Source organism: Muscardinus avellanarius (assembly GCF_963383645.1).
Source record: "Muscardinus avellanarius genome assembly, chromosome: 1".
NCBI classification, from domain to species: Eukaryota; Metazoa; Chordata; class Mammalia; order Rodentia; family Gliridae; genus Muscardinus; species Muscardinus avellanarius.
In genome coordinates, this window is record NC_137786.1 from 217,147,104 (window position 1) to 217,162,678 (window position 15,575).

The 15,575-nt window shown below is 52.4% G+C and overlaps 1 protein-coding gene across 1 annotated transcript; it reads left to right on the forward strand.

Annotated features, from left to right (window-relative positions):
• Positions 1-3,964: 3,964 nt before the first annotated feature.
• On the forward strand, positions 3,965-5,014 carry LOC308276490 (uncharacterized protein C11orf96 homolog; the record flags this gene model as incomplete). Its single annotated transcript, XM_080715290.1, is given in 3 exon segments — positions 3,965-4,016; positions 4,019-4,089; positions 4,091-5,014. Coding segments are annotated over 3 exon segments (705 nt in total). The 3' UTR covers positions 4,673-5,014.
• Between the last annotated feature and the right edge of the window lie 10,561 nt (positions 5,015-15,575).

Here is a 15,575-nt window from a genome sequence, read left to right on the forward strand (position 1 = left end):
CCTGCAGAGGCCTCAGCTCAGAGGTGACCTCCTCGGTGATGACATGATATGTATGTATGTATGTATGTATGTATGTATGTATGTTGTGGTGCTGGGGATTGACCCCAGGGTCTTGTATGTGTCTTCCCTGTGTCTCAGCCACACCACTTGTGCTCACATCCCACACAGGAGTTCAGACACATGACCCCCTAGCTGCAGGGGAAGCTGGGAAATATGAGCCAGCCCCTCCCCCCCAAAGTCCACCTCTAGACTGAGGAGGACTTCCCTGCCACAGCAGTAGAGGAGGCTCTGTGGGGTGACTCCCTTGTCCGAGTCTCTTTGGCCCCTGGCTTTGCCTTTAACATGGCCTATGAGAGCCTGTCCTGTCTGGATTCTGATCTGGGCTTGAATAATCACAGGCTTTTGCAGTCCAACTATGTAATTTTTTGGCAAAAAGAATTCCTCCAGAAACTGAGTGGGCTTCAGGCCTCTCTGGTTCTAATTAGTTTCATGTACCAGTAACCATACCCAACAGATCCTTTCCTGGCAAGGGTTATTAGGTCTGTCCTCTGTGACTGACCCATCTCTTTCTTGCTATTTTACAATGAAGGTTACCCTAAGGACATTTCAACCAAATAGACTTGGATAACAAGGTAACACCCTTAATATAATGCGTTGCCACATGGGCGATTTCTTTCTTTGGCTTTTATCTTTGGCTTAATAGACTTTGAGAGAGGTTCTGAACCACAGCCCCACTCTTAGACAAAATCAGTTGGTTTTCCCAACCCCAAGAACACCAATTTTATGGATTTTTCTCTACGTCTGTTTCTTCTTGTACACTATCCAGTCTTTTTCTTGTAATTTCGTGCTAAAAGCAGCATCAAGCAGTCAGCACATGCAAATGTCTTTGGCTCTTCTGACCATTTTTCTAGACTGATAGGCTCAGTAGGCATTATGTTCTGTGTTCTGAAGCATCGTATGTGATGTTTACAGTAAGTATTCTGTCCCAGCATAGTGAGGGGCAGTGGCCACCAGTTTTCCAGCTTCCAGTGGGGTCACTGTTTCCCTATGGCTCACCACCAGCTGGGCAAGCCAGTGACACAGATTTGAGGGGGGTTATCCATGGCAGAGTCCTACTTCTGGTACCAATTTTGATATTAGAGTATTGCTAAACTGCTCTTGAAGGAGCTCCAAGCCGGTCATCCAGGGGCCTCTTGAAATCAGTAGTTTAGGACAATATGGTGAGGCCAATCTTTCTTTCTTTTCTTTTTCCTCTCCCCTTCCTCCTTCCTTCCCTCCCTTCTCTCTCTCTCTTTCTTTCTTTCTTTTCTTTCTTTCTTGCCATTCTACCTCTACGCTATACCCCAAGCTCAATTTTATCTTTAAAAAATTTTTTTAAACAGGGTCTAGCTAAGTTATGGAGGGCTTCACTACGTTTCTGCGGCTGGCCTGAAACTTTTGATCCTTCTGTCTCAGTCTGCCAAGTACTGGGATTACAGGTGTGCGCCATCATGCCCAGCCATGACCCCATCTTTAAGAGAGAAAAATAGGAAAGAGGGAGGGAGGGAGGAAGGAAGGAAGGATCTCCAAATTACAGTGGTTTTAAGATGATAAAAATTGATTTTGCTTTCTCTCTCACATAACATGGCTCTGGTGTGAGCATTTTGAGCCTCATCTAAGTGGGAGGTGGGTTTTGGTGAGTGGCCTACAGAATCCACAATGGCCCTCCTCTCCACCCTTCTCCACCGCAAGGTGTTCTGTCAACCAAACGCATCAGGATCTAACATTTGCCCAAGCCAAACACACAGAAGTGAAGCCACACTCCCGTCTAACTCATCAGAAAGGTTTTTAGTTCTATCGTCAGATAAACTCCACATTTGACCATTTCCCTGGATCTCTATTACCAAGCTTTCAGCGTCCTCTGAGGTCATGCGGTGTCACCTACGTGGGCTCCCTACTGCTTCCCTGGCTCCTGTCCACACTGCAACCAAAGTGGGGTTGTTTTGTTTGTTTAATTTTCAATTTTTGCTACTGGTGATTGACCAGGGACATTCTACCTCCAAACCACATCCCCTTCCCCAGTGTGTGTGTGTGTGTGTGTGTGTGTGTGTGTGTGTGTGTGTGTTACTGGGGACTGGACTCAGGGGTGTTCTAACTCTGAGCTACATCCCAGCCCAATTTTATTTTTTATTTTGAAATAAGTTCTTGCTAAGTTGTTGAGGCCTTGAACCTGTGATTCTCCTGTCACCCTCCCAAGTGGGATTACAGGCATGTGTCATCATGCCTGGCTAGAGGACGTTATGAGAGACATCAACTGGAGGCTGTAGCTCTCCCTCCTCAAAACCCTCTAAAGCCCTACTAATGCCTCAGAGTCTTAAATGACTGTCCCTGCTTCTCGTGCTCTCACCCACTGCACCTTGACCGCACAGGCTTCCCTCCACCGCGCATGGAAGAAGCCAAATTAAGCCTTGCTTAATGCCTTAGCACTAGGGAGGGACCCCTCCGCCCAGACACTCTCCCAAACACCCTCTTCCTGCTTGGCCACAGGGCTGGTTCCTCCTAGTTCACCACAAACCACTTCAGTGCAGTAAGAGCAGGGCTGGGAGCCACGCTGCCGGCTAAAGCTCGGCTCTGCCACTTCTAGCGCTAGAACCCTGGGGACAGGTTGCTTAGCTTTTCCCATCTGCAGATGGAAATAGTGCTGCTTGTTACTCAAAGTTTCTGGAGAAGATGAAATGCAATAGCTAATATTTACACTTAAGGCAAAACTCACAGAGGGTGGCTCCTCTTAATAATAGCACCTTAGTGGTGCTATCATTGTCCTTCAAGTGTCAGCTAAATGCCACCCACTCTGAGGAGCCCTTCCTGGCGAACCGCTCGCACCCCTCTCCCTCTGCATTCCTCTCCCCAGGGCAGGGCGTTTGTGTGCCTGTTCATGGTCTTCTCCCCCACCCTCTACGGCCTTTCAGGAAGGCCTTGCTGCCCTCTTCTTGTTTCCTTCCGTTCTCTTCCTGAGCCGGTACACAGTAAGTTCTCAAGAAGCCTCGAGGAATGGTGTGGAAGGAATGGAGGCCAGGTCCCCCTGACTCCTTCCACCAGTGGCCCTGTGAGCTCAGGGCTGAGGTCTGGCTCACAGAGCCCTAGGGAGTCCCAGGGCAGGGCACAGGGGCTGCCCCGGGACCCGCTGGCACGGCCGCAGCCCTCAGCTGGGGGCTGATGGAGCGTGGACGCTGGAGTCCATCCTACCGGTTCCATCAGTTTACCAGGGGACTAGTTACTTATCCCCCTGGGCCTCCCTTGTCTCATAGGGGAAACCGAGAGAATCCTGATTACCTCACAGGGCTTGCATGAGGACGAAGGAGGATAATGTATGTAAAACGGAGCTCACTGGCTGGCTTGGAGTAAAGCGCTCCAGATGGTAGCTATTATTACTGTCGTTGTTAGCGGCATATCCAAAGTGTGGCTCTCCAGTCCATGAATGGGGGTGCCCAAGGGACTTGGGGAGAGAGGGAGAGGAGACAAACATAGAGACTAGGGAAGTAAGGAGCAGGAATGGAATAATGGGGTGTGTTGTATTCGTGTGAGTGTGTGTGTGTGTGTGTGTGTGTGTGTGTGTGTGTGTGTGTGTGTGTGAAGGGGGTGGCAAGGATTCGGAGGAGAAGTCGGCCCTGGGGAGCCGCGCGCCCTGGCTCTCCCTCCTGCCAGGAGAGGCAGGAGCTGCTTTGCGCCAGGGCGGGGGGCGCAGAGGCCGCCGCGGAACGACCTGGAGTGTGAGCCTCTGGGGTCAGGGGGCCGGGAAGGGCAGGTCCGGGAGACCCCAGGACCCCGCACGGGCGCGCTCCCAGCCTCGGGCTCCCGGGATCCCCGCGAGGGCGGGGCCGGCCTTCCGGGGCGGGGAGGGGGCGGGCGCGGGGGAGGGGGCCGCTACTTTCCCAGAGCGGCGGGGCGACGTCAGGCGGAAGGGCGCGGGGCGCGCACGCTTTAAATGGCATTCGCTGTCATCCGAGCCGCGCCGTGTGGGCTGAGCGGGCTATATAAGCGGCGAGCGGGCCGGCGCGGGCCAGACGGCGGCAGCAGCGGCGGCGAGCGCCCGGAGCGCAGCGAGGACCAGCGCGCCCCCCAGCCGCGCCCCGACGGGCCCGCCGCCCGCCCACCGAGGAGCCCAGCCCGGGCCCGCCAGGGCCGCCGCCGCCCCGCAGCAGATTTGGATCCCCCGACCGGCGAGCCCCAGGCTGCTGCCTCCCGGGGGGCCCCGGCGCAGCGGCCGCCCCCGGAGAGCCCCGCCGCCCCGCCGCCCGACCCCGCGGACCCCGGCGGCGCCATGGCGGCCGCCAAGCCCGGCGAGCTCATGGGCATCTGCTCCAGCTACCAGGCGGTGATGCCGCACTTCGTGTGCCTGGCGGACGAGTTCCCGCAGCCCGTGCGGCCGGCCAAGCTGTCCAAGGGCAAGGGCCGGCTGCGGCGGCCGCGCCAGTCCCGCTTCAAGACGCAGCCGGTGACCTTCGACGAGATCCAGGAGGTGGAGGAGGAGGGGGTGTCCCCCATGGAGGAGGAGAAGGCCAAGAAGTCGTTCCTGCAGAGCCTGGAGTGCCTGCGCCGCAGCACGCAGAGCCTGTCGCTGCAGAGGGAGCAGCTCAGCAGCTGCAAACTGAGGAACAGCCTGGACTCCAGCGACTCCGACTCGGCCCTGTGAGCGGCCCCGGAGGGACGAGCGCGCCCGCGGCCGCGGGGATGGGGGCCCCCGAGGCCCCCCAGGGCGTCGCCAACCCCCGCGCGCGTGCACTCCCGCCCGGCTGCGAACTGGTGCGAGCGCCCCTGGCTACGCCGTCCCGCCCGGAGCGCGCTCGGGGCGCCGGGGGAGGGGGGCCGCTTTCTTCGCCCTTGTAAATGTTTATTTTTTAACTCTTCCCAGTACGAACTCCGCTGTGAGTGTGTTGCGGGGGGGCGGCCCGCGCTGAGTCGGCCTGGGGTCGCCTGGGTCGCCGTCCCACGCCCTAGTCTGATGGGTTGCAACTCCGATTTTGCACACCGCTCCACCGTGCCCCCCAGCGCACACCTGTTCACACTCACGCCAGCACACTCTCGCTGAACACTTTTATAATTGTTAGGCGGGTTGATGGGACTCAGCGCGGCGGCTGCTGCGGTCGAAGGATTGATATTTATTTTTGCATTGCAATAGCGGAAGGTGTTTTATTTAACTATCTTTTTACCTGGATATGTCTGTGAGGCTCCCAAACGGAGACAAATAAAGTCCATATATTTGCACAGTGCATTTTTTTCCCAGGCTCTTGACTTCTTGAACCTTTGGGGCCCAGATACCCAAGACTGGGGAGGTAGGTGGGAGGGTGGGGGCAGGGGACCCCAGTGGAGGTCGCGTAACAAGCTTCAGACACCTAAACGCAGTCGTTCCCCCGTGCGCGGCCCAGGACCGGCTCCCGGAGTGGGTCCACCTCCGCCCAGGGCGCTCCTGCCTGGCCGGCCAGCTCCGGGTCGCTGGCGCCCGGGAGGGAGTGAAGAACCAGCAAGGCGAAGGCGGAGCGCGGAAGATGGAGACAGCCTTCTTCCGTGCGGTCGCCCTCTCTCAGGGAGGCCGGGGTCGGTGGTCTCCCCGCAACTGAAGCAGAAGACCTCAATCACTTTTCACCCTTTCTTGGCAGTGACTTGCGCGTGGAGGGAGCCGAGAAAATGTCGAAGCCAGCAAGGGAAAGCCGGGCAGGGATCTCTACGCGGCTGTTCCCGCCCTTTGGTGCCTTCCTGCGGCCTTTCCGCGTGGCCCCTACAGGGTTCCGCAAAGAGGGCGGGGCACGTGTTTGGCAGAGCCTTCAGGGCTTCTGATACCACCCCATTCCCGCTTTTGTTTACAGAGGAGCCAACCAGCCCAGCACTGAGGGAAAGGCCCCGTGGAGCGGTGGCCGAACCTTGAATCAGGGTCCAGTGCTCCTTGCTACTTGCCACGCACGAGTCGGTCTCTGCAGTGCTCCCAGCAGCTGCCCCGCACGCATCCCTGTCTACACCCTAAAGCCTCTCGGTTAGCAGGGTTACTTGATAGCAGGTGGTGCCCCAAATAACAAAGGATATTTCCTTGAGGAGTAGGTTCCCGCAACTGGGATCCCCTCCCTGGCCACCACTCCAGGATGACTCCCTGGGTGACCCATCCCAGCTTGGTTTTGGGCTGAGGGGAGAGTGGAGGCTTCTACCTCCGCTCCAGGTAGCCCTGTCTCTGCGCTGGGGGGCTGGACACACACACACACACACACACACACACACACACACACACACACACACACACACACTCTCTCTCTCTCTCTCTCTCTCTCTCTCTCTCTCTCTCTCTCTCTCTCTCTCTCTCTCTCTCTCTCTCTCTCTCTCTTCCTCTCCTCTCCTCTTCTCTTCTCTCTCCTCTCCTCTCTCTCTCCTCTCTCTTCCTCTCCTCTTCTCTCTCCTCCTCTCCTCTTCTCTCTCCTCTCCTCTCTCCTCTCTCTTCCTCTCCTCTCCTCTTCTCTCTCCTCCTCTCCTCTTCTCTTCTCTCTCCTCTCCTCTCTCTCTCCTCTCTTCCTCTCCTCTCCTCTTCTCTCTTTCTCTTCCTCTCCTCCCTCCTCCTCCTCCTCCTCCTCCTCCTCCTCCTCCTCCTTCTTCTTCTTCTTCTTCTTCTTCTTCTTCTTCTTCTTCTTCTTCTTTCTCTCTCTCTCTCTCTCTCTCTCTCTCTCTCTCTCTCTCTCTCTCTCATCTAACCCCAGGAGAGGATCTAGTGGGCCTTTTTCTCTCCTCACACCCCTCCTCTTGAAACCGGGACTCAGAAGATAAAGACAGCAGAGGAAATGAAACAAAGAAACAAAAATAGGCTGGGAGACTGTCCTTCTCTGGGCTCAGAGATGGGGGGGGGCATGTGGCCTTGGCACGGGGTCTCTGGCTCCAGTCCCAGCCCCTGAGAACAGACTGACCATTGCAGCAGGAGCAGACTCATGGCTGCCAAGACCTCCGGGGGTTGGTGGTTTCTCCTGGTCACTCAGCTGCGCTGTTGGGCTGGCTCTAGCTGCGGGAGCCCAGCCTGGTTCTCTAGACACTCGCTGAGGGCGGAGGGGAGGACTGTGTCTTCCCCTCTCTTGTCTTCCTTCTGCAGCAGTGGGAGCTCCTGTTCCAATATTCAAGAGCCTGTTGTCCCAAAGGTCTGGAAGACATCCCTGTACCCCAGCTGACCCGACGGGCTCCCCAGGTCGCCTCAGACAGAGAGTCCTTGCAGGGGCTCTCTCTCATCCCAGACAAGCTGACTACGTGCTTCTGTAGTGTTTGTTGGGTGGTGAGGGAGCTGGGCACCCAGCTTGCCTATGTCCTGATTGATTTACAATGTTTTAATTCTAAGCCAGGTATGGTGGTGCATGCTTGTAATCCCGGCATTCAGGAGGCTGAGACTGGAGGATCATGGCTTGAGGACAGCCTCAGCTACTAAGCCAGGCCCTTCACAACTGAGTGAGACCCTGTTTCAAAATTAGAAAGAATTTTAAAAATAGGGTTGGGGGTGTCTCTCAGAGGTAGAATGCCCCTGGGTTCCATCCTTGGTAGTGCAAAAAAAAAGTTTTAATTCTCCTTGCCCCCTCAAATATTTGCTCATTACAATGCAAAGCAAGTCACCCCCACTCCCACCACCCAGAGATAAATGGGTAAACCCTGCAGGTGACGCTTACATAGGAAGACGTGTTTCCTTCAACAATGGGTGCATGCCCTGTGTGCTGTTTTCTAACCTAACTGAATTTGTGTTTCACGTCAGCATTACGGAGCTATGTCATGGTTCTTTATAAAATTCTATACACTAGGTACTCCACAATCAATTAAGCTAATGTCCCCCTCCTGAGTACAAAGTGATGTCCTGTTTGTCCCAGTTTCTGAGTTTGGCAGTTCTGAGGGGTGATGGAGAGAGGAGTCTGGCAGAGGCAGTGACCCAGAGAGGGGCCTGGGGTCCATGGTCCCTGGATGGCACAGAGGGGGAGGGAGGGGACACTCGGGGCAAGGGCTCCTCTGCTCCCCAGATGCTGGAAGGCATTCGAAGGCAGCACAGCTCCAACCAGAGGCAAGCTGTGCTGGGCTGAGGGACCAGTGGTGGAGGAGAAGGAGGATGGAATGTGGGTAAGAGCGCCAGAGAGCCAGAGAGGAGCCAGGTGCTGGGAAAGGCAGGGACTCAGATGCGGAGAAGGTAACCGAAGGGATGCGGAAAAAGTGAGTTGGGAGCCAGAGAAGAGCCAGGTGTGGTGACACACATGTGTAATCCCAGTAGGTTCTAAATCAGCCTCAGCAACTTAGTGAGGCCCTTGGCAAATTAAGGAGACCCTGTTTCAAAATAAAAATAGGGCCGGGCGTGTAGAATGCCCCTGGGTTCAATCCCTAGTACAACAGATGATAGATAGATGATAGATAGATAGATAGATGACAGAATAATGGTCATGGGGAGGGAGCAGGGGAGACACAGAGGGTAAAAGGAGGGAAGGAAAATAGCCAGAAGCACCCTGGGGAGTAGGAGGCTGGTGGGGGGCAGAGCCAGTGCAGGCCTGGCCTGGGTAGGTGGAAGCCTGCCCAGCACTCTGGACTCGCAGGCCTGTCCGAGGAGCCGGCTCCCTCCCCTTCCCCGCCTGGGCTCAGCCCATCCTCGTGGGGGGATGAGTTTTCAAACAGACCAGAGCCCAGGCAGAGAGGCATAACAAGCGACCACCTCTGCCCTGGCTGGCAGCCTCTTCTAAACATTTCTCTCTGGCCCTGGGGGAGATAGTTATCAGGGTGTTTCTTGGATGGATTTAAAAGCAAGCCTGGTTGGTGTAGCCCACTGAGCGCCAACTCTGGGCTCACTTGGTGTGTGGGGTTCAGAGGGAAGGGCTGTCTTTTGAGTCCCCCTGGGTCAGCTGTGGACTTGGGATTCTCCCTCTGGAAGCACAGTGGGGGTGGCCTCCAGGCCCTGGGGTTCTGGAAGAATAGAGTGGGAGTGAAGGCCGCCACTTGGGGCCCCTCCTGGGGGAACTCTGCTTTCATCCTGACAATGTTTCCTTCTGCATGTCACGAGAAAAGCAAAGATCAGAAGTGTTAAATTTCTCGACTAACACTACAGAGCTAGTCAGTGGTGAGCTGGGTTGTAGCCCAGTATTTTATTTTTTCATTGAATTCCAAAGTCTGTATCTTTCTAGAAGAAGAACCCCAGTTTCTTACTGGAAGCCCCTGTGGCAGCAGGAGGACAGGCCTTGTACATCTCCCACTGCAGGGGTGTGGCTGAACTGGAGCCGCTCTGGCGTGGAAGTCCCTCGCCTTCTTTGGCAAAGGCGGCACCTGCCATGGCTGTTGTTACTGATGCTGGAGTACCGGGATGGAACCGTGCCTGGGAGGCAAGTAGATCTCCTGGTTGGTGGACTTTGGCTCAAGGATTTCCTAGTGACCCTGCAGTAGCTTTGGAAGTCTGCAGTGCTGTCTACTGAGAGCCTTCCCCTCACTCCATCACGCAGGGTCACACTTGCACAGCACCCTGCAGGCCCCTCTGGCCTTCCCTGGCCCCTCCCCTTCATGCCACATGAGATCAGAGCATATTAACCCCATCTGGGCATCTGCTTCTTGGAGAACCCAGCCTAGCACACCCTTCCAACTCCCAGTATGTTCCCAGTGCTTCTTTCCCCACCTGGCGCAGGGAGGGCAGCAGGCAACATTTCAAAGAGGACCAAAAAGAAAAATGGCCGAGTTTACCAGATGGATATGTATCACTGTGGTGTGCAGGCTGGCCTGGCATTTCTTGGTGGTGATAAGCATGTCTGGCTTATGTGCACTATGGGCCGAGGGAGTGGGGGGCTCCCCTGTGAATCGCCATTCTTCGCCTATCTATGTCCGAGGCTAGAGTGACTTATAACTGGCCAACTGCCCATTACACTCCCAGCCCCTTGGTGGAGACTGTTAACTGTTCCCCCACACCGATTTCCCCTTCCTTTAGGGCACACAGCCAATCACTTTGTACCAGACTTTCTTGAATGACCTTAAAATTGTGGGTGTACTCCTTCCCCATCCCCAGCCCATCACACTCTCCTTCTCCTTCCCCTTCCCATAAATGGGAGCACACACATGTCAGGACCCCAGTGGCAATGAAGACGATGGCGTTGGAAATGACAGAGGAATAAGATGGAAGAACCCTCGACCCCTGAATGACCTTGTGGAACGGAACAGCTGTTACTCTGGAACCATCACCGTGGACTACTGCACAGGACAGCACGCACTTCTATCTTCTTTAAGCCCCTGAATCCCAACTGAATGTCTTTGTCACGGCAGCCTCCCCCAACTGCAGACCCACAAATACCAGTCCTGGCAACAGGGCGCCATCTAACAAAACCTTAAAATACAAGGCATCCACTTAGCGGTACTGCTGCTTGTGGGACACACACGTCGCAGGCTGGAAAGCTGGAGAGCCTTGCGATAGCATTTGGTGGGACCATTTTTATGGAACACTACTGATTGAACATGAACAAGTCATGTAGAAGTGATGTGAAGGAGCCGGAACATGATGTACATTGGCTGCTCTTTGTGTCTTTGAACAGACTATTATGAAAAAGACGGGCCTGTGGGGGGGGATCTAGAAGCACCGGCCCCACAGAGGCGAAAGCACTCCCTTTTGTAGCCCACGCAGTGGAATTCAGGCTGTGGTTGCTTAGAGACTTTCTCAGAGGCCACCCAAGAAGCCCAGAGAAGTATCCAGGCCTTGGGAAAGGTTAGGTGAAGGCTGTTCCATTTCTGCCCAGACATTGCTTCAGAATCACTCCAAGATTAGCCAAAATTAAAATAGGAGGGTCGGGCTCCAGCAGGAAAAGAAGGAATAGATTGACTTCAGAACCCTGCCGAGAAAACTTATTTGGGTGGGGCTGTTGGCACCTGGAACGATCTGGAAGCCTTTGAAGTAAATGAAGGGAGGTTGTTGCCAAGGAAGTTAGGAATAGGAAGGAGTGATGGTGGTTACGATTGTTTGACCCCCAAAGCCACCCCCAAAAAGGCTGGACCTTTGAACACCCCGTTCCTGCAGAAGTGGCACAGAGGATGATGGGAAAAGGAGAATTTCCCAGAACAGGGTTGGTCAGGTTAGCCAACCAAAGAATATCCATCCTTCTCTCCCAGAGCAGGATTTGCCTGCTGCATTTTTTCCATTCTTCCCTCTTCCAAGTGGAAGTTTCTCTTGTGGTTTTCCTGTCCCCATTGGCCGCCACTGTAATCGGGCGTATGTGGGTGGTGCGGAGACAGATGACTTGTCTTGCAGTTGATGTGTCGCTGGGCCTTGAGGAACCACATGCGGCTGAGATATTCCTGCACTTTGATCTGAAAGTGTAACTGGCTGGAATCTGGGACTGAATTCCTTGGAAAGGGGCGAATGTGTTCTGTCATGGGAGGAAAGCTCTCTTGGGTATCTGGTAGCCAGTTGGACCGACCACAGTGAGGGCTGCCAGCGGTTCACTAAAATCTGTTGTCTGTATTTTCTTCAGCACGATCCTAGACTGAATCTCTCCGCCTGCTTTGCAGTGGACATGGTCATGGTCAAAGATGGCCCCAGTGGAATGGGCAAGAGGTGGTGCATACCATGCTGGGCCTAGGCCCCAGACAATCAGCAGGCTGCTCCCCAGATGTTTATTCTTCCCAGAAGACAGACCATGGGCATATCTGCTGGGGGTGAGGAGCTGCATGACAATGAATCTCCTGTGACTGTGCGATGCAGACTCAAGATGGACCTCTAGTGAGGGAAGTAAATGTCTGTCTTCCTTCCAAACCAGCGCATTCCTGCTGGGTCTCTTGATTGAAGCACTTGTAGTCTTAGCTGAACGAATAATACAAAATCTTTTCCCTCCATCTGTGGTGGAACAGGAGAAGCTCCCCACCAATCTGGTTCCAGTAGGTTTTGCTGCGTCTAGAAAATGTCCCGTTCCCCTGCCTGACCTCTGGATATCAGATGTGCTCCATTGGTGGAGTGGGGGTGGTAGTGACACAAATATTAGTCTGGACTGGGGTGTCCAGACCCTAGCCCTGCCCACTCCTCATTTTTTTTTTTTTTTTTTTTTTGCGGGTCTAGGGATGGAACCCAATGGCATTTGACCTCTGAGCCACACCCCCTGCCCAATTTTTTATTCTTAATTTTGAAACAGAGTCTCTCACTGAGTTGTGGAGGGCCTCACTAAGTAGCTGAGGCTGTCCCTGAACCACGATCCTCCAGTCTCAGCATCCCAAATGCTGGGATTACAAGCGTGCGCCACCACGCCCTGCTCCCACTCCTCCTTTGCTGTGTGTCCCGGAGCAAGTCCTTTCCCCTTTCTGTTCCCAAGGGCCTCCCAGCTTTGTGTCCTTAAGTTAGTCTTAGACTCAGCTGGGACCAGTGGAAAATGCCTGTTATCCCAGTACTTGGGAGACTGTGTTGGGAAGATTGCAGGTTTGAGGCCAGTCTCAGCAACTTAGTGAGACCCTGTTTCAAAAAAAAAAAAAAAAAAAAAAAAAAAAAAGTAAAAAGGGCTAGGAGTATAGCTTGGAGATAGAATGCCCCTGAGGAAAAAAAAAGTCTTAGACCTCTAGTCTGGGGACACACAGGCAGGCAGGGTGCATAGAGACCAGGCATGCAGCCCTCATGTGCAGAGGGGGAGGTGGAAGCATCTTCTCTGAGCCAGCAGCGCCTCCACCCTCCTCCTCTTCCCAGCCTTGGGGAGAGTCCTGGAAACTCTGGGCTGAGTACTCTGTGCTGGATAAGTCATGCCAAACCCCAAATGACAGCCCGAGGGCCATCCCTCAGGCTTGGGACTCCAGCCCATGTGCATCTGCCCCAGAGCCTTGCTGCTGCCCACCAGGGGCTCTTTTGGACCAGCGGACTGGCTTTTAAGGAAGCAGTGATCTTCCATCTGCTTTTCTGGGATTGAGCCTGACTGAGCCCCCCCTTAATCCAGTGTTTCTAATGTGTGAGCTATTCTGGCAGTGGATAGACCTATCCATTGCTACCCCTATTCCCATATCCTGCAAACCCTATCTTATTACCTGTTTTGTGTTTTGAGGTTCATGGATTATCTATCCTTTGGTCTTCAGAGAATGCAAACCACACAGAAAGTGACTACGCTCACAGAACCTGCTTTGGACCATTTTATTTTTTATTGACACCAGTATTTAAGGCTATGAATTTTCCTCCAAGGACTTATTTAACAGCACTTGACTTTCATTGTTTTTTACTCTCATTGTTTTATAGTTTTTTTAGTTTGTATTTTTCTGTTTAACCCAATAGATATTTATGCTTGATGTAAATTTCTCTAATTGGGAGGAATATATTTATTTTCTGGTTTATCTAGTAATTTCTTTAATTTTGTTCAAGCCAAATAATACTTTATATACTAATTTTATTTTTGGAAAATTGTTGAAATTATTCTTTGTGACCTTGTGAGAGTTCCATGCTCACACAAAAATATGGTGTTTTCTATTTTCACATGCCAGATCTGCCTAACAAATTATGTTATCAATATCTTTTGTATCTGTGAGACTAATAGGTATTTAATGTAAACTATTTTCCTATTCTTTCTGGGGCCAGGATTAGATCATATTTAGCAGCTTTCTTATAGAATGGTGGGCCCACCATTGGACTTAATTCTGTCCAATGAGTAGAAATGTGCTAGGCATGTTGGCATACAACTGTAATCCCACTACTTGGGAGGCTGAGACAAGAGGATCACAGGTTCAAAGCCAGCCTCAGTAACTTAGCGAGGCCCTTAGCAACTTAGTGAAAGTCTGTTTCAAAAACAAAAAATAAAAAAGGGCCGGGGGTGTAGCTCAGAGGTAGAAGGCTCCTGCGTTCTATCCCCAGTACCATGAGGAAGGAAGGAAGGAAGGAAGGAAGGAAGGAAGGAAGGAAGGAAGGAAGGATATATGTCCCATTTTTACACATAGGTCCTTTGACTAGAGATATGCCTCTTCCACATTTCCTACCTTCCTTTTGCCAGCTGCAAACCAGGTACAGTGGATAGTGGTTTATCTTATATGATGCTGATGAGGACATAGTCCTGGAGATGGTAGACTGAACATTCGGAAGTGGCCGTCCATCCTGGAATTCCTCCCTCTTTCTACCACCTGGGAACAAGACAATTTTGTTCTGTAAGTCATGGCTTTGTTCTCGTAGTCTCTTGCTCTCTCCCCATCAACAATCCTTACTCTAACAAATATGAAACTGGTACCAAGAGTGAGGTGTGGTCATAACCACAGCCTAGCGGCCTGGCAGCAGGAATGCAGGCGGAAGCTGCAAGTCTGGAAACTCTTGGCCAGATTCTAAGTGAACTTGTCTCCTGTAGTAGCCTGGAGGGCAGATTCTGTGCTGTCCAGGTGATAACTCAAAGAGAAGTTGGGAAGAGCTGGAAAGTCAGTGTTACTTTTAGTAAGGTATAAACTGGAGGACTCCCAGCCCACCCTAGACTTACCTTTGGGTTTATCTGATGACAGGTTTCATGCAATAAAATGTGAGTGCAAGTAATATTTGCCACTCTAGATCTAGGCTCAAAGTCATGGGCCCACCAGCTCCATAATCTCTCCTACCTTTTTCCAGGAGCAACCTGGGTACGGTGGTATCTTGGCTCCTATCAAGCAGATGATGATGCAGCCTTAGGTGCTGATGGGAACACAACTTGGAAGGAACTTGGGTCCTGACCTACTGAGGGGAACAAAGCTGCTGCCCTTCTGGGCCATTAGAGGGAAGAAAAATAAAACAGCTTCACCGTGGTGTAGGTCTCTTGCCTGCAGCAGAGCCGCACCACCCGGCTGCTGCCCACTCTCTCGGCTTTGCTGTCCATGTGATCCACCACAAGAGAGGTGAATTCAAGTCCCCGCTGTAGCGCGCTCCTGCTCTCTTTGTGTTGTAGCTCCTGCCTGGTAATGGACAACTGGGCTACCTGTTACCTAGATATTCATCATAGTTACGTGTGCATTTAATTAGAGTGGCACTCTGGTACATTACATAGCTCCTTGCCTAGTGTTTTCTTTTAAGCTTGAATTGCACCTGGTTTGCAAATCAGATCATGACATCACATTGCTTTTATTTGCCTGACCTGCCTTTGCTTATACTTTAGTTTCCAACCTTTTGAATTTGTAGTAGGTGTGTCCCTTGCATACAGTGTAAAGTCAGACTTTATTTGGGGATTTAATTTGAAAATATTTTTTAAAGGCAATGAGTTATCAATCTATAACAAGTATAGAGATTGAATTAGTGACCAAACACCTCCCAACAAAGAAAGTCAAGGGTCAGATTGCTTCCCTAGTGTTTTCTACCAAACACTTGTGTGTGTGTGCATTTGTGTGTGTGTGCATTTGTAGTTGTGTGTGTTTGGATGTGTGTATTTGTGTATATGTGTGCGTGTGCGTGCGTGCGTGTGTGTGTGTGTGTGTGTGTGTGTGTGTGTGTTACTAGGGATTGAACCCAGAGGATTTCTTCCACTGAGCTATACCTCAAACCCTTTTTTTATTTTTATTTTAAAACAAGGTCTCAATAAATTACTGTGAGTTGGCCTCAAACCTGCAATCCTCCTGTCTCAGTCTCCAACGTCCTGGGATTATAGATGTGAGCCTCCGTCCCTGGCTTTCTACCA